This window comes from Fringilla coelebs, assembly GCF_963513975.1.
Source record: "Fringilla coelebs genome assembly, chromosome: 6".
In the NCBI taxonomy this organism is placed as follows: domain Eukaryota; kingdom Metazoa; phylum Chordata; class Aves; order Passeriformes; family Fringillidae; genus Fringilla; species Fringilla coelebs.
Genome location: NC_140034.1, coordinates 1956025 through 1978702, shown reverse-complemented (window position 1 = coordinate 1978702; position 22678 = coordinate 1956025). Strand labels below are relative to the sequence as shown.

At 43.1% G+C, this 22678-nt stretch overlaps 1 protein-coding gene across 1 annotated transcript; it reads right to left on the bottom strand.

Moving 5' to 3' along the window:
* Window position 1: 1 nt before the first annotated feature.
* Window positions 2-20241, bottom strand: KLHDC1 (kelch domain containing 1). Its single transcript, XM_084207449.1, has 13 exons — window positions 20028-20241; window positions 17697-17767; window positions 16100-16217; window positions 15400-15518; window positions 13898-13976; window positions 12952-13035; window positions 12067-12150; window positions 7581-7639; window positions 5766-5878; window positions 5289-5361; window positions 2016-2100; window positions 1245-1297; window positions 2-910 (listed from the first exon to the last, which is right to left on the bottom strand). The coding sequence occupies exons 1-13, from the start codon at window positions 20127-20129 to the stop codon at window positions 736-738; spliced, it is 1215 nt and encodes a 404-aa protein (XP_084063575.1). The 5' UTR covers window positions 20130-20241; the 3' UTR covers window positions 2-735.
* Between the last annotated feature and the right edge of the window lie 2437 nt (window positions 20242-22678).

Sequence of the window (22678 nt, the reverse complement as noted above, 5' to 3'; positions counted from 1 at the left end):
GTTAAGTAAATATTTGAAACAGAAAAATAACCAGTACTACATTTGCTTTTTTTTTAAACAATAAATAAGCAACTTTGTTGTTGTTTTTTAACAAGAATGAAATATAAACTTTGCACATCCAAAATACAATATACAACTTATTTCCAAAAGGATTTCCTGATGACAGAAACAGTAAAACCAGGTGATGAACTGAAGTTTTCCTATAGAGACCAGGTGGTGTTGCAGCTTTTTCTTCCAAGTTCCACAATTCCCAGATGGATTTTCCCACTTGGAGTGAGGTGTGAGGCTCCAGGGTTGGATTTTGGTCAGAGCCTGGTGGAACCAACTCTTGGAGGTGGTAAATTTGTTACCTTTAAGACTGACAAAGTGTGAATGTCCCCAAGACACCGAGGTGAATTTATCTTTTTGGGAAGGCTGACGGGGGTAAGGCCAAGGAGGGTTTTTAAACTTAAACCATATTTTATCCAGCTGAAAAGGATCCTTCCAAAAGAACAAAATGTCCCCTTCCAAAAGAACAAAAGGTTGTGAGGGCTGTGTGGTCAAACCCACGAGAGCAGAGGTGAACAATTATCTAGAAATGAAGTTGGATCAGTTTTCCATAACGCAGGAAACGAGAGATTCCCACTGAAAGGATTTGTTGTCAAACTTCCCTCAGAAAGCCAGCTGAGCTGCAGGGGCAGAGCACAGAGCTCTGCACAAACCCCTCTGAGGTGTCCCACAGCTCCCTGCCCCGGCTCATGTGGAGTGCAGCTGGCTTTGTCTCTCAGTCTCAGCTTTCCTCTCCTGCCTGTGGGTCATGGCAGCCCAAAAAGTGATTTTTTTCAGCACTTCCTGCAGAAGTTTGGGTGGCAAACAGGGAATTTGCTTCTCCAAGAGAGCTACATTCTTCCCAATGCAGTCCAGACACAGCCTGAGGAAGGGAAATAGGAGAAAAAACAAAAATTGAAGTAAATTATTTATATTCTAACAAATGACACCTAGCAAAAGCGGATGTGCATTAATTACAGGTGTTAATTGCAGGTGCAGGGAATTACACAGCACCAGTGATTCAGCTGCTGTGCAGCATCACACACTGAAGGGTTCAGGTATTTCCTGAGGAGGAAATTAATCGGGAATTTCACCCAATTTCTCAGAAGCAGGTGGCTGAAACAACACCTTGGGTAGTGGGAGGTGTCCTGCCCATGGAACACGATGGGATTTAAGCCCAGCCTAAACCAGTCTGGGATTCTGTAACTCCAACTCACCTGAGCAGGGAATAAGGCTGAGTCTGAAATATCAACAAGTCACTGCAGTGACCCTGAGTATGAGAAGAAAAGAATCATTAGAATGGCAAACAACTTCTCCACCTCAGTAATTCTCTACATTAATGTCACATTTATTACCATGTGCATGATTTAGAAATATTCTCCTTGACCCACTATTTATAAAGAACCTCAATTACAAATTCCTTTTTATCCTGTCAGTCAAGAAAGCCTCAGGTGGGGATTCCTCAGTGGTGTGTAAATTATAATTAATTTATAATCTGTGGTGTGTAAATTATAATAATTTCCTCAGTGGTGTGTAATTCATAATGGTTTCAGTTACCAATGTAAGCAAAGTTTTTGAGCCAAATTAAATCTGATTTGTTTTTCTTTTTTCTTTTTTTTTCAATTAAAATCCTATATCGATTTTTTTTGAAAAATTAAAATAAATCAATTAATATATTTATGTACTGAAATTTCCCTATAGAGACGAGGTGATGTTGCAGCTTCTTCTTCCTAGTTCAATTAATATATTTATTAATATATTATTTATTAATTTATTTATTTGCTCAGAGGTTTTAGACTGCCCATCTGTGGAAGTGTCCCAGGCCAGGCTGGATGATGCTTGGAGCAACCTGGGAGAGTGGGAGGTGTCCCTGCCCAGGCAGGGGTGGATTCAATGGACTTTACAGCCCCTCCCAACTGAAACCACTCCATAATTTGATATTAATTATAATTATCCCAGTGATGGGATTTATTGTTCAGTTTACTGACCGTGTCCATAAAAAGCAAATCATCTTTGCTGCCCCCAAACACCATCACTTCTCCCTCCTGCCCAAGGCAGGCTGTGTGCCACAACCTGCAAATCAAACACAAACACAGTGAGTGCCCAAGGAACAAGGACTTGGCTGTTAGCAGCAAGACAAAACCATTATTTCAGGGGTAAAGAAGAACACCTTAAAACTCATTACTTGTTTGTTTAATAATATAACATAAGAGAGCACTGTAACTCCCCAGCTCATCAGAGTTATTTTCATACAGACCAATATATTTTGTCATTATTTGACTTTTCTGTATTCTGGGCATATAAACTTTGTCTTATTTATCACCACAGTGGAAAATTTTTTGGCAACTCTACAAACCAAGCTTTTGCCAAGCTTTTCCTTTTGCAATTTTCCACTTTCTTTAGTTCAGCAGTACAATTTTCTCGTGGCTTTCAGCCTGGGGGGGTTCTCAGTGCTGACACAGATCCCTGAGCACTTGGATCTCCAGTTCTCCTGTTCCAGTCTTACCCTTCCCCCAGAGATTCCTGGGATCATTTGCTGTGAGTCAGTAACTTCCAGCACACCAAGGAAGTTTTATCATAAAGACCCCACAAAAGCAAAGCCTGACTTTAGAACTTTCAGAAAGATCCTGCCCCTTCAGCAGCCACCCCTGATGGGGATTTTATTTTTCATGATTAGATTTTTCTGCTCTATCACCACTGCTGATGGACTTTAGAGCCACTGAAGCAAAATCAAACACACCACTGAAGTTTCATGCAAAAATCAACGTCCCCACTTTCTCTCTCCCTTCACATCAGTCCTTAGCAGGTACCTCACCTTTTCCCTTCCTCATACCTGTGACAGATCTGTCTCTGCCTGCTCTGCATTAGGGAAATCTGGGCTTGGTCACGGAGAACACGGGGAAGCCTTTCCTGCCTGGGCTCTGGTGACATCCTAGCTTGAAACCTGAGGCTTTTCCTACTGCCTGAGAGCTCCTGGCCTCCCATGGGCTGCTCTAACTTATCACCTAAACATTCTAACAAAGCACGTTATTCAATCACACAGGGCTCTTCCACCACAGCAACAGCATCACATGGCAATGAAAACATGGCAAGCCAGGGGTTAAACACTTTGCTCTCTATCCAACCCAGCATGCAAAACTAAAATTGATGGACAGAGGGAGGAACAGGATTTTCTACCAATTATGGGAAGGAATCCAGGGGTTAAACAGTTTGTTCTCTATTTCAACCCAGCATGCAAAACTAAAATTGATGGATAAAGAGAGGAACAGGATTTTCTACCAATCATGGGAATGAAAACATGGGGAATCCAGGAGATAAAATTTGTGTTTTATTTCAACCCAGCATGCAAAAACTAAAATTGATGGCTAGAGAGAGGAACAGGATTTTCTACCAATTATGGCAAAGAAAACATAGGGAATCCAGGGGTTAAACACTTTGTTCTCTAGTTCAACCCAGCATGCAAAATGTTGGCTGAATAGAACTGATGGACAGGAAAAGGAACAATATTTTCTACCAGTTATGGGAATAAAAACATTGGGAATCCAGGGGTTCAAATTTGTATTTTATTTCAACCCAGCATGCAAAACTAAAATTGATGGACAGAGGGAGGAACAGGATTTTCTACCAATTTTGGGAATGAAAACATTGGGAATCCAGGGGTTAAACACTTTGTTCTCTAGTTCAACCCAGCATGCAAAACTAAAATTGATGGACAGAGAGAGGAACAGGATTTTCTACCAATTCAGGATCACCTGAGAAGGCAATTCTTTAGAAATTGCTAAAAACTGAGGCTGAAGGAAATTATTCTCTACAGAACTGAGGGAGGGAATCAGAGTTGCAGAAGCATCAGGAAAAGACACCAATAAATTTCATTACACAGTAAGAGAAATACATAAAAGAAGTACACACAGATGTATTACTGCTCTGCATTTGAAGAGCAACTGGACTGATTTAAAGCTTTTCCAGCTGCAGAGATCCTGCAGGAAATAAAATCCTGGTACAAGTACTTGACACTAAAGCAGTTCAGTGTGTGGACAGGCATTTGGGGTGGTTCCTTTGATCCACCCCGAAGCCCCTGGACACAGCCCAGTGTCACCTGCTGCAGGTGGCCCTGCCCTGGCAGGGGGCTGCCCTGGGGCATCTCCAGAGCTCCCTCCCAACCCTAACAATTCTGGGACCTCCTTTGGTTCTAGAAAGATTTAGGTTCAGGAAAGCTCCTCAGCCCTACAGCCCAAACCCCCCTGGGAACCCCCTGGGGCTCAGGGATCCCTGCCCCTCCCAGCACAGAGTTATTCCAGCTCATCCCAGGAAAAATCCCAGCACAGGAAAGGTTTGGGAGACTCAAGACCTGAGCCCAGAGCCCTGGCTGCTCCTGCTGTGCTGTGATTAAAGACTCCTCAGTCCTGAACTCTCATAAAAAATATCCCTGATCATAAATGGAGTATTTGGTGAGGCTGAGGGCTGAGTTTATTTGGGCCTGGAAGAGTTTGAAGGGTAAGAAGGCAGAAAAGTTGGTTTAAATGTGGCTGTTGTGTTTAAGAGACAGCCCAGAACAGGATAAAACAGGAAGAAAATTAATGAAGGTGAAGATATTTCAGTAACAAGGCAGGGAGCAGAACACAACTGGACATTTTTGTATCAGAAAAAATGATATAAAAATGTGATATATTATGATATAAATATTGTAATAAAATACATTGTGAGATATATTATTATATAAAATTGTGCTGGGAGTTCCTGGGTAAATGCAGGGAATGAATTCAATGAAAATCTGAATATTTACTATCCAGAGCAAATCATTCAATAGTTTTTAAGTTAGAAACACAGGTAATTCTTCAAACTCTGGGTTCACACTCAATTTTCCTTTTGAACCCTGAAAGAGGAACCAAATTTTTCATGGTCTCTCCTGCCCTGTTTCTAATAATTTATAAATATTAATAAGCTTTTATTATTCTCCTTGGTTATTTATTCCTCCAATTTTTATGGTTTGTTATAGAACAATAATTTGGCTCCAGAGCACCAGGTCAGTTGGACACCCAAATGCTTCACCATAAAAAAAAAAAAAATCTTTTCATGCAAATAAGCATCAAATACACAAATTAAAAACGAGGCATGAAGGCAAAAAAAGGTGTTAAAGCAAACTATTCAACCACACTGCATTAATATTCTGAAATATTCTTTAAAAATACTGTTCAAGAATTTAAAAATGGGATCATTTAAAAAATTAATCAATTTCAGCAAGCAAGATTTCTGTTTTGTACCTGGGCCTGCTCTTGGGCAGATGGGTGAGCTGCTTCCATCCATTGGTTGCAATGCTGTGGATCCAACCATCACCTGCAAGGTGAGAATAATAATAATAATAATTATTAAGCTTTTTATTCACTCAAGCAGCTCCAAGAGATTTATTTAGGCAGCAGGAACATCAGCACTTCATGAAGCTGCATCTTTTCCCACCTGTGATTTAATGTTGTCCCAGAACCCTCCCTGCAGTGAAATCTGGAATTAAAACACACCTAACCCCTTCCTTTTGGGTAAATTGAGAAAATAATCTCCTCCCAGTGGATTTATCTGTGAAATTAATATTTATCTTCAAATTATTTTTGCTAATTTTGGTTTTTTTCATGGAAACAAGCAGCCTGTTCTACAAAAGCAACTCCTGTCAACCATCCCACCCCCTGTTTGTGTGATCTGAAATGCACAAGAGAATTAGAATTACATTTTTACTCTAAATTACTCACTCAAAGGAACATTATCAGAGCTTAGTCCTCCAAAAAGGAAAAGTCTGTCCTCCCCTATGGGGGTCAGCGTGTGCCAGGAGCGATCTCTGGGCTTCTCCCCACTGATATTAATCCTGGGGGAAACAAAGAAACAAAAGCCCCAAATCTTCAAACAGTGCTGAAAATGTTTAATGATTTAATTAACATTTATTTGGCAGAAAATTTCAGTTTGTCCTAGAACCACCTTGGGTGTTTTCCCAGTGAAAGAAGAGATTAAATGCAGAAATAAATTCCATGTACATGTAGGGACAGAGTTAACTGAGATCAAATTGATGAATCCTGAGGAGCTCCAGGCTCTCCACTCCAAGGAAAGGGATTTGAAATGACACAAGGATTTGTGGTTTTACCTCTGATCCACCTCTTCAAGCTGGGCTCAGCCAGACTTTGAAATAAATATTAGTACAGAGGGAGATTCCTAAGTACAGAACAGATGAAAGTTTATTATTGATAAAATCTCATCTGAAATCTATTTCAAACGAGCTGTATTGAAATTGATTTTATTTTAGTTGGGTTTGCTTGAGAATGTGAACAGTAAAGCTCCTGATTTGCCAAAAACCAGTTTACCAGAGATCATGAAACAGGGATTGCAAAAGTGCCCTGCTAAATTTGGCACTCAAGTCAAGGCCAAGTTGCAATATTTGTTTGAATCCAAGTGAAGAAAAGAAGCTTCTAAAATTGGCCATGGGACAGCCTGGGCTTTGATGGTTAAAAAAATATCAAACAGATACTGATAATTGATAAAAATTCAATTTTCATGCACAAGAAAAGATCTCAGTACCAGAAATAACCAAATATTGAATGAGTTTAGGAGAGCTCAAGGCAGAGAAAGCAACTTCTGGGCAGTGGCAGCTGAAATGAATTTTGCAATCTCCTGCTGGATGCTAACCCTGGGTTAGCAGGTTCCTATTATGCAATTCCTTCAGAAAGCTGGGTAGAGTTGAGTAAGGAAAAAAAACTTGACTGTTTAGTAAATAAAATCATCATTAATTAATAAAGAATTACTGGATCCCTTTGTGATCAGAGGGATAAATAATAATGAATAAATACAAACACTTTATCTCTTGTGAGGGGCCAACAGCAGCAGATATTGAGAAGTCTTCCCCCCCCCAATATCTTAAATTTTTTTTTTCAGTCTTAAATCTCTTTTTTCAGTCTCTCAAAAACCTCTTTGCAGAGGTGCTGCAACAGCTGAACAGAAGATTCCTAAATTTACAGTGATCCATTACATAAATATTTATATGTTTAATATATAAATTTACAGTGATCCAATATATAAATATATATATTTTAAATATATATATATATACACACTGTACTAAATGATGGATAAATCTTATGAGCTTTTCTTGAATCACAATATGGAAGTGACTTGAATTTTGGAAAAATCTTTTTTTTTTTTTTTTAAGGATTTCATGGCCTTTTTTGGAAGAGACCTTTTCCCAATTCGTGCTGTAACTACAGTCAGTAAACCCAGCATTCAAAAAGCCCTAAAACCTGGAATTCCATCTGGATAAATGGAGCCAGGCTGAAAATGAGGGTGTTAAATCACTCCATGCTGTGCTTTAAACAGCACCATCAAAGCTGTGGTGCAGAGCAGGAAAAGCTCAGTAACCACTATCAAAATTCAATTCCATTGAAATCACAACCCAGCAGCTCTTAGGAGTCCCCAGACCCTCATTCTCCTCTTGGAAAAGCTGCAGGAATAGCTCTGGAACTATTTAACAATATGTTTCCATCTTCTAAATTCAGTTTTAAGTGTTACAAAAGCAAACCTACCTTCCAGACCAAGTCCACGTGTCTAAATTCAGGCAGTGCAAATCATTCATTCTGGTTTGCTAAAACAAAGAAATAAAATCCCACTTGGGTTATTTTAAGCAAACAATAAACAAAATATTTCAGTGAGGCCTTCCTGGGACAGAATATTCCAAGTACCAATAGTTTGAAGAAATCTGTACCCACTTGCCTTAATATAAATTTGAATTATGTGGCAGATGAAAAGCTTTTCTCCTCACAAAAACCATGCAACACTCAGGAAAGTGCCTGGCAGAAATATTTCCAGTCATGCAACAGCACTATGGGGCCAATTTTAGCTCCTAAAAGTGAAGAACTTTGTGGGATTTATCCAGTTCCTGCAAATGTTTTTAATTTCCATCCACAGAACTCCTGGCAGGGCAATGCAGAAGGTGTTTTACTCTCCTATTGTTGCCTGCTGTTATTTTCCTTGGCATTGTGATCAGAAGTTTGGATGCTCCTGTCTGGTCACTACTCCTTGGAGTATCCTGGTAGTGCTGTACTCTGGGTACTCCCAGAAATGTCCATCATTTGTGCTTTTCCCTCTTTTCCTTTCACAAAGTGACCACCAGCAAGGTTTTAGGACCCTTTAGCATTTGCCATCAAATAAAAAGGGAAATCTTTCCTCTTGCTTATCTGCCTGGGGTTTGAGATGGAGAAGTCTCTGCCTGCCTGGGGGTGGTGGAGAAGGTGATAAAAGGATTTCTTTGCTTGCCTGGGAGCTGTGATTCCCCTGGGAACTACAAAAACCATCTGGGAAGTAGGGAAATGTTTCTTGCCTTACCTTCCAACTCCTTTTCTCCCTGGGCAGTCCATAGATCTATTAGAAAAAGCTTTTCTCCAGCTTGCAGATCCTCTGAGGCAGAACTAGGCTGAAAGGAGTGCTTGTACCCCAGCAGGGAGGCTGAGGCACCTCCAGAGCTGCCCAGCAGAGCTCTGGGAATTCTCTCAGGGATTTCAGGGAACAGCAAGGATTTCAGGAGTGCTGCAGCCTCCTCTGCCAAGCACTGCTAACCCTGCTGGGCTGGGAAGGGAATGGGAAGAGCATTTTGGGGAGGGCAACAGGATAAAGACAAGCAGATTGTGAGGGATTGGGGCGCTGCCTAAAAACAGCCTTAAAACCAAGTGTGGTCCAGCTGACAGCCAGGGGAACAGATCTGTCTTCCATGACACCTCTCTCCAGTTCCCTACTCCTTCTGGTGCCTTTGAAGGGCATGAGGGGATCAAATCATCCAAGCTGAAAGCAAAATGCAGTTGGGATCTTCTGGGGGCAAACCCAACATCCTGGCCTCTACAACTGGGAATATTCAATCCTGCTGGAGTAATGCAATTTGATATAAAGGATATCTGTCAAAGGAAGTTGCTGTTATGGTGAAAATTAAGGTTTCAAGAGGATCCTGTTCAAGACCTCCTCGCTGACTTTCCTTTCCTGGGCATTAGGCAGATGATGGAGAAATTCTCTTTCCTGCTCCCTGGGAAATCAAAAAATCTTTGCATTCTCATGGTTCAACAGCTGGGCAGATGCAGAATTACAGCAACCTCATTTTGAATTCAAAACACCACCAACTGTCCAAGACTGAGACCTTTAACAAATAAAAGCACCTTTCTCCCCAACCCCTCTGGGAAGCTGGAAGCACACAGGTTTACAGGAGCATCACTTGCCCACAGCTCTCCTGCAGCTTCTCATGGATTTCTCTTTCCTGCTCTGTTTCATCATTCTGCTGCCAGTCCTAAAATGATTTTTAATTGGTTTCAGAGCACCAAGCCTCCTAAGAGGTCTGGAATTTCCCTTGGAGCTCCAAGGGCTCCTGAGACACTCAGCTTATCTCTGGCAAGTTGATTTCTTGGCAGCCCAGTGCACGTTAGGCAGGAACTGCTTGGTCTCAGGATTAGCACCAAGAGAGGCTTTAAGGGTGCCATTATTCCCAGCTCCCTGCTGGGACAGGGAATTCTGCAGCTCTCCCTCCTGGATTTACAATCAAAAGCTATTCCAGCTCCAAGCTTTGCCAAGAGAAGGATTGCAGCTCCATGGATCTTCTGAGCTTAGCTGACAGGAAATATAAACATGCTTACATTAAGGCACCAGATGTGTGAAGAGCTGCTGCAAAGACTTTGGTTTATTTACTTCATTCTCAACATGAAACTTTTCCACTTAAATCAAACATAAGACTCACATCAACTTCTGGACTAACTCTCCTTCCTTCCCACTTTCTCCCATTTCTGTTTTTCCAGGGGCTTACCTGAAGGAACTGAGTCCACATAACACTTCTGAGCCTGTTTTCAAATGATTCCTGGTACAACTGATTCTCATCATCATCATCATCACCATCATCATCTTCTTTTACCAGTTCTAGCTCCAAGTTTGGAAAAAGGTGCCCTTTCCTCCCAGAAAGATGAATAGGAGAAGCCTCATGACACTTCCTGGCCCTTTCTGGTTCCTTGCAGAGCCTTTTCCCTGGGAAGATTTGTATTATGGTGAACTAGAAGGAGAAGGAGGAGCAGAGCAACCCCGTGTTTGCTCCTTAATTTCTGGAGAAAAGCAAAACTTCATCCTTTGGGGAGGAATTATTCCTGGTGTCAGGTAATTTAGTGGTTTTCTGCTGTCTTTAGCTTTTTCTTTTCATGACTTACATTAATTCCTCAAGCCCCAGTGAATGTTCCCTCACTTTTTTATGTTTCCTTCCATTTATTTCTAGCACAGAAAATGGATCAATAATAATCACCAAGGTGAAAATTACACTTGCTGCTCTCCTACAGAATTAAACACAGCTTTCCACAATTTCACTCTTCTCTGACACTCGGTTCCCAAGTGGTTTCACTGAAATTTAGCAAGTTTTTAAGGAAGCTGAAAAGAAAAACCTTTTAAGATCAGAATGCTGTAGTCAAACAGAGTTAAACAGAAGCCTGAGGGCAAATCCTCTGAGGGCAGTGCAGGAATGACAGGTGAGCTTCAGCTAAATCAGCATTTCAGTGGCAGAGGCTGCATGAGACCCCAGCTGGGGTTAGAGAGCAGTTCAAGAGTGCAGCAGCCCTGGGGTGAGCACAGAGCCTGCCCTGACACAGCCCTGGGGGCAGGAGGCTTTGCAGGCCCAGGAGGAACTGGCAGGGCAGGACCAAATCATCCAAGGGACCTTTACATCCCCACATTTGGAGTTTTTCCCTCTCAGCTCCCTGAGGGAGGAGCAGGACTTGGCTGTGGTCAGCTGTGAGCACACAGGACAGGGCACAGGGCTCACTCAGGGCATGGAAAACCCTGACTTTTCACTCTCCTCAAATCTCTTTATTTCCTTCAGTTATCTGCAAACCCACTTTGTCCAAACTTACAGCTCTGGGAGGCGCTGAGTGCAGCTCTCTCAGGCTTGAGGAACAATTCCAGAGATCCTGAATCAAAGGTCACATAATGGCAGGAACAAACAGGATCCATTTTAATTATTTTCTTTTCTGTTTGCTCTGGAAAGGCACTTAAATAAAAACTTCCTGCAGGTGGGGAAGTGGCTGGACATGGTGTGGTCACTCTGAGCAGCAGGAGTGGAAAGAGTGCAGATTAGCCAAAAGAATGTTCCAGCAGGAAAATCAGGGAATGGGGAACAAAGTGCAGTTTTACACTGCTTTGTTTGCCAGGATTTGGGAATACAGGGCTGAGGCTGTGGCAGCTTTCCAAGGTGGAGCTGGAATATGCTCATTCCCAAACTAATTCCTTCTCTTTTTTAGACCACAACTACAGGAACACAGCACTGGGGACTCTCAGAAGCTTCTTCACTGTCAATTCTGGAGATAGAAAACATCCAGGCTCATCCTCTAGCTGAGTAGGATTAAAGGTTCTAAATCAGCTGTAGTGAAAAGAGCTAAAAACTTCAATTAAAATAAAACACAAGAGTGCACAGTCACTGAAATTGGGAGGGTTTTTAACTTGCCTTACAGGATCTGTTTCTCACATTAATGCTTCAGCAGAGAGGAACTGAGTAGAAAATCTCCTTAATTAGCACTGGAGAAATTCCAAGTGTTGCTGAGAGGTTTGAGTATCTCCCTGCTTTAATCAGGGGGGTGGTGCCTATGGCTTTTTTCAGTTAGAAAGAGTCAGGAAGAGTAAAAATTACACAGCCACAATCCAACCCTAAATTATTTATGCCCAGATTGCATCCTTTTGTCTATGACCTCTTCCAGACATCTGCTTCAGTCACTTATGTGTAAGAAGTGGCAAAATTCAATTAGAAAGCCAACTCAAATCTGTTATTTACCACACAATCATCTGTGCTTTACCTTTTTTGGACAATCATTAATATTACAGACAAAAATATTCTTCTTTTTGTAGAGGGTGATGACAAGCAGCATCCTGGATACAGAGCCCTGGACATCCAGGTTAGGCCAAAAACATTTGGGATTTTTTTTTTTTGTTACTACAAAATGACAAGAAAAAAGAAAAAAAAACTGCCAAGAGAATAATATCACTGCTAAGAAAATATTGAATTACCAGCACTCGTCCTCCAAAGATGTAACCTTTATTTCCCAGCACAGCACACGTGTGAGCTGCTCGAGGCTGAGGTGGATCTCCACCCTGAAAGAACCAAAATAATCCTTCAGAACACCAGAAAATCTCCTGGACAGTTTTATTTTCTGATCTACAAACCATCAGGAACTGCTACTGAAACCCCTGGAAATCACATCTTAAAATTTGATGTTATATCCACGTGCCAAAAAGTTCTCCCTGTGTAAATCAGAACTGAAGGTGGCAAAACTGGCTTTTACTTTGCAATGGTGATTTCACATTTTGCATTTGGTTTTATAGGGATTTTAGAACATCTTGTAAAGACCATAAAAAGCTGCCAGACACTCCTTAAAATATACAACTTCTGCTGAGCTCTTACATAAACTCACCTGGATTTTATGAACTTTAGAGAATATTTTCATCTCAATAAGGCAGAGCTCTCCTGTTATCTGTGAGAGGTTATCCATGGGAATTATACAGAGAGATTTCCAGAGAGCTGGAGCCCCTCTGCTCCAGTGAAAACTGGGAATGTTCACCTGGAGAAGGCTCCAGGGAGAGCTCAGAGCCCCTGGCAGGGCCTGAAGGGGCTCCAGGAGAGCTGGAGAGGGACTGGGGACAAGGATGGAGGGACAGGAGCCAGGGAATGGCTCCCAGTGCCAGAGGGCAGGGATGGGTGGGAGATTGGGAACTGGGAATTCCCAGATTTGCTGTGGTTGCCCCTGGATCCCTGGCAGTGCCCAAGGCCAGGCTGGACAGGGATTGGAGCAGCCTGGGACAGTGGGAGGTATCCCCAGTTTCTAGAGCACAATAATGATTCAAAAGTCAGTGAAATCCCAGTTGTGTCAAGATGTGAGACTAAAAAACACTCACTCGAATTGTTGGCTGAGACCAAGTCTGTGTGGTTGTATCAAAAACATGAACATCATTGTGCCATCCCCAGAATATCTGTCCTTCCTAAAAAAAAAAAAAAATAGAAGAAATTAAAAAAAATATATATTTTAATTTAAAATCTTGCTGCTTATTTAAGAATACAAACCTGGAAGGGATCTTGCCAAACAAAAAATACACTAAACTAGGCAATTTCATGGAAATGTGTGGTGATATTTTTAAGAATGCTGCAGCAGCTTAAATTCACTTGAAGGTCAGCAGCACCCAGGGATGTTCAGGCTGTAACACCTGAAAATTGGCTTTGGGCCCCAACATCAGCCACTGCAGCAAATTTCACCTTCTAAATTTCATTGTAACACACTGAGAAATTAGGAGATTGTAAAAAACCAGTTCTTGGGTGTCAGTCTTTAACATTTGATGTCAGGAGCTTCATGTCAATACTCTGCTCAGCCATCTTTGTATTAATGATAAGAAATTACTGTAGGGATGTTGATAATCCAGGCATCTTTCTGAAAAATTAACTCAATAAATTAACTCAGAGTATTTGCCAGGTAGACTTGGGAAGCTATAAATTCCCTAAAAAGAAAAAAATTTTTAAAATTATTACATTAATTATAAAAATGACTTAAATTTTCCAGGATTTTCAGCTTTAAAATATGCTTTTAGATTAAAATCCAGCATTTTCCTGCTTTGACAGCATTTAATTCACTGCACTCCAAGCCCAGCACTGGGAACTTGGAATATGTGGAACAACCAGCACTCCCAACGCGCTGGGAGTATCTGGAATTTCAAACCTAAAAAAGATTCCAAATTTGCATTTCTGCTGATGCTATAAATAAAAGAAAAATCAGATTTTCATGCTCATCAAGGATGTTAAAAAGGATCTTTTTTTTTCCCCAATCAGTGGGAATGGGGGCAAATCTCTTACCCAAAATGCATCGTGGACATCGAAACAGTCACTGAGCTCGTTGTGCTTCCTGCAGCCATAACCTCCAAAATAAATCAGCCTGAAACAACAAAACCAGTTCATTCTCCTGGAAACAGGATGGAAATGAATAAGCTGCAATGATGAATAGTTTGGGTCATGCTGCACCAGCAGTGATACAAACACTGAGAATATTTTGTGTTGCACCTGATGATGCAAACCCAAACAAGGTGAAGGTCACAGCCCTCAGCAAACCTGACTGAAACCCACACAAGGAAATTATTCAAGACGCCTCAAAGTCTCTGTTCCTCTCCCCAAAAGTTTATTTCCAGGGCTGTTTTCAGGCAAAAATGGGAAATAAAACCCAGGACACAGGAGGCATTTCAGCCTACTTCTCTGCCTTTTCCTAGTGAAGTTCCTGTGCTTCTGCTGCAGTTTTTTGTTTTCCTGTCCAATTTTTGGCAAGAAATGTTCCCAAGCTTTGTCCCACAGGACACAAAAAGTCTCTTTTTGGCTTAAAATGAAATGTTTTAACCAAGCACTGCTGAATCTCCCGATTCAGGATCCTCACACACCTCCCAGCCCAATATTCCAACCAGGAAAGGGACATTAATAAAGAATTTTTTTTTGCATCCAAAGGTTCCATTCTATCATCTAAACCAGGTGATTTTCTCAGCATGCAGGTGACACAATACTTTGAATAAATGCATTTAGTTTTGAATAATCTTGTGTTAACAGCTAGGGAGTTGTTCAAATATCTGTATTTTCCTATCTCTAACAGTTAAATTAGAATTACAAAACCAAGATTGGCACCCAGGGGCATCGCACAGCTTGGGCAAAACCTCTTTAGATGTGGAGTCCAGAAAGAGATAAATCATTTCCATCTGATAATGTGCACTATAAATCACATCCTGACGTGTCTGTAACACATTGAATAATAAATCACTGACAGGGAACCTGCTTGTGATCACTTCTGCCTCATTATCCAGACATTTTCCATAATAAACAGAAAATCTGGAGTATTTCTGTTCTCTAAACACACTTAGTCACTCTTCCAACACAAATGTCCAGGCTGATTCAGTCCTTGCAAGATAAAGATAATCCCTGAAATGCCTCTGCAACTGCCAGCTGTTAAAATCCTTGGGAATCCACTAAATGGATTTATTGCAGGTAAATTCAATGCTTAAAATAATGAATATTGCAGAGAAAGTAATTTTATACTGTTTTTAATGTGTTAAAATCATACAATAGATGCATGATTGCTTTCTAAAGTGTCAAACATTCCACAAATTTACCCTAAATATCCCAGCCCTCTCCTAAAGTGGGGTTTTATTTACCATTAGTTCAGCTCACACGAGAGGAAACTGTGGTACAAAGTTGCTACAAAATCCCCCAGCAAGTCAAGCTTAAAATCAGAGTTTCCTCCATCCCAACCCTGAGTTCTCTTCACTTTTTAACTCCTTCTCTCTGCAATTAACACAAATTAAATATTTATAATGTGTTACCTGTTTTTGTACACCCAGCAGGAAAGTTTGTCCCTAGGTGTGGGAGGTTGACCTTTAAAATTTGTGATTCTTTTCCACCTGTAGGTTCCGGTTTTTGTTCTCAAATTGACATAATAAAGCTTGAATGGAAAGAAACAATGACAAAGTTTTCAGAAAAAACACAAATCACCACCAGAAAAAACAACCCACCACCCCCAGAAGGCTGGAAGTAAGAGAGGAACTGACAGTGAGTTTAAAATGGGAAATACACCACAAAAACAAAGTTAAAGTGGGAGAATTGGCAGAGATTCACCAGAGGCTCCATGTCACCGATTTTCTAGTCAGGAGTCAACTCTAATTTCATTTATATTCAGTGATTAAACAACTGATTTAATCTATTTTGTTAATTCAGTTTTCAGTTATAAGGAAAGCTGGTAGCTCTATTTTAACCTTAATTATTACCTGATCTTTTAAAGCAGTGAATTGCTATCAAAGAGCAAAAAGAAAAGTGATATTCAGAGATCAGTCTCAATTAAGGTTGTCAGAATATTTTAAAAAACCAATTGGGAAAGCAGTGGCATAAATATAGAAGGTTTTTAAAAAATAAAGCTTTTTCCCAAATTTCTCTTTAATTCAAATAAAAATACACCAGATAAACAGCAAGGTCGGTGTTAGTACTTATTAAAATACAATGTTATGGGGAAAAAAAAGACTACAATACCCTATTGCTGTATCCTTTATCATCAAATCCCCCAAAAATGTACAGCTTCCCATTGATGCTGGCCCCACAGCTGCCTGACATGGAGGTGGGTAACTCCCCTTCCATCAGGTGCATTGTCCTGCAATTAAAAAAAAAACAACATTAAAGCCCTTTTAATCTGCCAAGATGTAACAATCCCAGTCAGATTTATTCAGAATTTTTAGACTTCAAAGGTGAAAAACAGTTTGGGCCATAAGTAGGAGTAGGAGCTGCAGGTGAAGTTGGGCTCCTGTGGTGGAAGAGAACTTCCAGGTGGATAGTGTGTGTTTCTAAAGTAAAGTTGATTTTTCTGGAGCTAAAATTCACATTAGGAGAGCTTCAGTAGAGCTGAAACATTAATTGTTCAGAATCTGGAAATATTATTAACTCCAGGAACTCCTGAAATGAGAATGTGGCATTGCTGGGATGTCAGAACTGGAAAACTGAGGTTGTGCTGTGCCCTGCACTCAGCTCTCAGTGTGGAGCTGGGCTGGGAGCTCAGGCAGGCCAGGAGATCCTGGATAAACAGAACCTGGAAAATTCTGCTCAACCCAGATCCCTCCCTGATCCCTGGGAGCACAGAAAGGAAAACCAAGGGAGTGTGAAAGGCTGTGGGCAGCCCTTCCCACAGGAAAGGGACAGCAAATCCTGGTCAGAGGGGAAGAAATGGGGGAAAAGGGGCAAGAGAGAGAAAGGGGAAAAATGGGGCAAGAGAATGGGGGGAAAGGGAAGACAGGGCAGGAGAGGGAAGGGGGATGAGAGGAGAGAGAGGAGAGAGGGAGAAGAGAGAGGGATGAGAGAGAGAGGAGAGAGGGAGGAGGAACAAGGAAACAAAAAAAGGGGGGGAAGAAGGAAACAAACAAAAGGGGGGAGAAGGAAACAAACAAAAGGGGGGAGAAGGAAACAAACAAAAGGGGGGGGGGAGAAGGAAACAAACAAAAGGGGGGGGGAGAAGGAAACAAACAAAAGGGGGGGGGAGAAGGAAACAAACAAAAGGGGGGAGAAGGAAACAAACAAAACGGGGGGGAGAAGGAAACAAACAAAACGGGGGGGGGGGAGAAATAAAGTGGAGGGAAAGAGAAAAAAGGCAGGGATAAACAAAGTGGAAGAAAAAGGGCAAGTTCTGAGTTACTTCTGGGAGGAAAAAAGAAAGTGGAAGGAAAGAGAAAAAGGGGAAGCTCTGGGTTATTTTTGAGTTGCAGTGTACATGGAATTAATACTCCAAAAAAATAAACATATAACTGTAACTAGATCAAGAGCCCAAGAAGGCAGTGTTTAACTGTTCTAAGATAAAAGTGAATGTAAAAGAACTAAGCCAAAATAAACTGCCAGGTAAATGCAGCTGTGCTAACAGAGCCTGGAGCCAAGCACTTGCAGCATTCCCTCACACACAATAATTAATCAGCCTTCAGCAGGGATGGTGTTTCCTGGAGTTCATTTGCCAGCCCAGCTCTGTCCCTCAGTGTTGACATTAAACACCTGCTGTTTAACATGACCAGCGTCCCTGAAAGGTTCTCCCTGCAGCTCAGTGACAAAAAGCAGCTTTAGGCAAGAATTCAGTATAAATGGTGCCACTCACCACAGCCCACTGTCCATGTCATAGATCCAGAGCTCATCACTGGGCAGATAAACTTCATTTTCTTCAATGGACTGAAAGGGGAACATGAAAATGTTCAATCAGTTCAGCTTTTTGTGTTTGCACATGAAATGCCAAGCCATGTTACTCAGCAACACCGAATGATCTCAAGGGAATCAGAAGTCACACCCCAGTGTTACTGCTCTGATCAGAAAATGAATTTATTTTAAAAAGAAACAACTCATTCCTCCTCAGGACCTCTCAATAAAGGCACAGATAAACTTCACATTTTGCCAAGAAAAGATGTGTAGCGACATCAACCAGATTTGAAGCTCCTGAATTAAAACTCATTCAGGTACTTTTTATCAGGAGGTGTTTCCATTGGCAGAGTGGAAAAATAAAAAACAGAATATAAAAAGTGGGCTGAAAACACAAAAAGTTACTTGCAGCAGTAACTTGAAAGACCAAGGTGTCACATATAAAGGAGAAAATTAATTCTTCTGTGGAAAAAAAGATTTATGAAGAGTCCTGAACAGAGGTCATTAAGAAAGATAAATAATTTGGGAAATAATGATGAGGAAAAACAATAAACAGGAGAGGAAGCCCAAAAAAATGCAGTACTGGTGGTGAGTAACAACTACAGCATTAATTACTGCCTTGGCACCAGAACAAAATTAAAGCCTGGCAGTGAGTAAGCAGCCAGAGTCAGTAAACAAATAAAAACTGGCTCAAAATTAAACAAATGTGAGGAAGTTAAATACAAAACTGAAATTTAATTAGTGACAATCCAGTTACTGATATTGATGACTTGCTTTCACATGATGTTTTATTATGAATTTCTCACTCTGAAAGGTGCCAGGCAGGCAGGCACATCCTATTTTTGGTAATTTATTCTGCCAGGCACCTCTGCTCTGCTGTTACACACCCCCTCTGCAAGGAGCACAAGTTGTCTCAATTTAATCTGGAGATGTCAGAGGTCGAGCACCTGCTCCTGAACCAGCTCTGAGCAAACACACTGATGCCAAAAATAAAGCTTGCTGGGCAGGAGGCCAGCAGCAACACGTGAAAAATGATTTATCTGTGTAAAGGGCTGCTTACAGAGCAACAATTTTCATAACATTTTCATCAGACAAATATGTAATACTACCAAGAACACTTGCAAAGTTTATCTGCTAAACTTCATATACATTGTCTGTTTTGAATGTGCCATGAACCCACAATTTTTTATTAGGAAACCTTTGAAAACATTGTGCTCATTAGTTCAACCTCAGTTTTAAAGTCCAGAGCATTAAAACAACTAAAGACCCGTGATTATGGGAATATTTAGTTCTACAGAGTATTATGGAGTTTCAGTCCAGGAGTTTCCCACTAGAGTTCTTTGCCTGAGTACAGAGGGACAAGCTTTGAACACTTTAAAGTTACCTTAGACCATGAAGAAATATATTCAGAATATGAACTGTCTTTATAGAAATAACAGTTTCCACCTGATCAAGACCAGGAATTACACCAAGCACAGGCATTTTCAATTTTATAGCCAATGTGCACAGACAGACAAGATGAACAGATAAATATAAACAGAAAAATGACAGGTAAAACTAAGTAGGTGTATTTGATGTAATATTCTTATCTCTCTTTTGGGTTGCATTAATAGAGTTAAAAGACACAAGGACTTACTTATGACAGAACCTGTTTCTTTTTATGAAAAAAAAAATTTAAACTGTGGGTGGGTTTCAGCCTGCCACCAGCTTGTTTGTGAGGCGACAACAGCGCTTTCTACGGGAGGAAAACGCGCTGTAAGCACCACACACCTACGGACAAATAAAAAACATGGGGACTCAGCAGCGAGAACACGAATTACAGCCTGGAAAAACTGAGCCACAAATTGCAGCGTCGAGGCTAGCAGGGAGACGCGCTGAGCGCGCTGAGGAGCGAAGGAAGGGCGGCTTGGAAGGAGCGAACCGGCTCCACCAGCCCTTCCCCACACGTGCTCCGTGACGGAGCGGCTGCGAGCGGGGCAGGAGGAGGGCGCTGATCGCAGGGAAAGGCTGGCGGGACGAGGCCATCGGAGCGGGGCAGGAGGAGGGCGCTGATCGCGCAGGGAAAGGCTGGCGGGACGAGGCCATAGGAGCGGCCCCGCCGTCCCCTCAGCGCCTCCCGCCGCCATTCGAACGGCGCGCGGCCGCCGCAGCCAATCAGCGCCCGCGCCACAGCCCCGGGCGCCCGCCGAGCGCTGAGGGCCGGCGGGGGGACCCCCCCTTGCCCCGCCCGGGGCTCCGCTCCCCGCGCCCCGAGCCCGCTCCCGCCGCTCCTTCCCGGCTCCCCCGCCCGCCTTACCACGTATCCTCCCCACACGTAGAGAAAGTTGCCGTCCACCACGGCGCAGTGGCCGCTGCGCTCCTCGGCCACGCAGAACTGATCCGCGGGGTCCGCCGCCATCTTGGGGGGGAGGAAGAGGAGGAGGAGGAGGGAGGAGGAGGAAGCGGCTCGGCCGCCTCAGGGCTCGCGTCCCGCCACCGCCTCCTCCGGGTGAAGCTGCGGCTCCGCCGCCGGTCGCTCCCCTGGGGCGGACGGGAAGCGAGGAGGGTCCAAAGTGTGGGGCGGCACCCGGCGCGCGTCGGGGTGGGAGCGGACGGGGAGAGCGCGCTGCCCCCGGTGCCGGGCAGCAGTGCCGGACTGAGGTGTGAGGCGGAATAAACCGTGCGGGAGGATGTGAATAATGCGGGAGGATGTGAATAATGGGCGCGAGAGGAGGAAAGAAGCACCGGGAATAGGAGAGCTAAACGCAAACCACAGGGCAAGAAGGGAAGGAGGAGCTGGGTCCCAAAGCGGGACGGGGTTTAAGGCCCCGGGCAGGGCATGGGGTGATGGACAAGGGGGGACGGCTTCAAAATGCCAGAGGGCAGGGATGGGTGGGATATTGGGAAGGAATTCCTCCCTGTGAGGGTGGGGAGGCCCTGGACTGGAATTCCCAGAGCAGCTGTGGCTGCCCCTGCATCCCTGGCAGTGCCCAAGGCCAGGCTGGACAGGGCTTGGAGCAGCCTGGGACAGTGGGAGGTGTCCCTGCCATGGTAGCTGTGGAATGAAATCGGCTTTAATGTCCCTTCCAGCCCAAACCATTCCATGATCCTGTGGATTCTGTGATAAGACAAGCACAGCAGAACTCCCTGTCTCTCTGAAGGTGAGATAAGCCACGCTCCTGCCAGAAACAGCAGCCATGAAATAGTAGCTGATATTAATTAAACAGTTGGACAGTTCCAGTTCTTACTCTGTTTTATCAACAACTGAGTCAGTTCCAGCTGAACTCTGTGTCCGGCTGGAATTAATGGAATTCAAAATAAAACAGGTACAGCTCTTCAGAAATAGTAGAGTAGAAGAACTTGGGAGAAATGTGTGCTTTAGCATCTTATAAAAGGGCACCAGAAAATAATTGTCATGATTTTCTTGTGACAGTAGGACACACACTTCCTCTGTTGGATCTAGGAGGGAAGATGTTACTTATTCACATTGATAAACTGGTAATATTAATCACAGACTCTCCTGAATTGGAAGGGAGCCACAGGAATCATCCAGGGCAGCTCCTGGCCCTGCCCAGACCCCCAGCAATCCCACCCTGGGCAACCCTGGCAGCTCCTGGAGCTCTGGCAGCCTCGGGGCTGTGCCCATTCCCTGGGGAGCCTGGGCAGTGCCAGCACCCTCTGGGGAAGAGCCTTCCCTGAGATCCAAACCTGCCCTGGCACAGCTCCAGGTGTTCTCTCAGTGGTGACACAGGGATCAGCACTTGTCCTGAACTCAAAATGGGGCAAGGTACTGATGGTGGATTGGGATGGTGGTTAAAATGCAGGAGTCAGCATTTGGAAGAGGTACAAAAGCCATGGGAAGCAGACAAACTCTATCCACAGATCTCTAGGCCAGGTAAAGCTGCAATGTGCCGTCCCAGGAGAGGGGATTCTGCCAGTGGAGCAGTGACAGACCTGGAAATGGGCTGTTTGTCAGTGTAACAAAACAATTCCATGGATCCAGGTAGATCCATGCTGGCTGATCCTGGAGCCCTGGGCTCTCTCCAGCTGCTGTGATGTCCAGCAAAGCCACAGAAGGTGACAGAGACAAAGATCTGGGGATGGCTTGCAGAGCTGCAGATGGCTCAGTGAAACACAAGGCTGCAGCTCAAGCTGGAATACTTTTATATCTCTGGTGGGAGGTTCCAGGCAAGCTAAGAGAGCCCCCAAATCCAGCAGGATGCTGTAGGAGTGTGCTTTGCATTCCCTGGCTGGTCACAGCTTTAGAGAAAACTATTTTTGGACAAGGGGCACATCCCTTCTCCAGGTGCACCTTCCTTCATGTGGCGAGACAGGAGCTGAATGGCAGGATCAGGTTTTCTTAGAAGGAGAATAAGCAGTAATTTTAGCAAATGAAGGTACTTATGTAAGAATTGGGCTTATAATTTGCACCTAGCTGCATGCCTGTGACAAAAAATGAATCATATTTCCTGCCAAAATAGCTGAGACCTGTCAGATGGCAGCTCTTTGTCTGAAGAGAGTAGCAGCAGCTTCACCCATGAGCTCACTCCCCGATGAGGAGCAATTATAAATTATGCAGTTGAGAATGGGCTACAGAAAATAGCTGACATTTTCTGTCTGTCTTTAAATCCCTGCAGTCTTTCGATCAAACTCTTTCAAGAGTTGCTTTGTGAGCCTCCTGTGGAATCAAAGCTGTACTTTGAGAGATGGGGATGAGTGTTTGAATGAAATATCAGGTGTTTTCCATCTGGAGAGAAGGCAGCTGCTCCACAATCCTGGAACTGTGGCTGTCCCTGGATTCCTGGAAGTGTCCAAGGCCAGGCTGGATGAGGCTTGGAGCAGCCTGGGACAGTGGAAAGCGTCCCTGCCCATGGCAAGGGGTGGGATGAGATGAGTTTTAAGGTCTTTTCTCATCCAAACCATTCTGGGATGGTATAAAAACAGCCCTGGAGAGCATCCTGTGCTCAC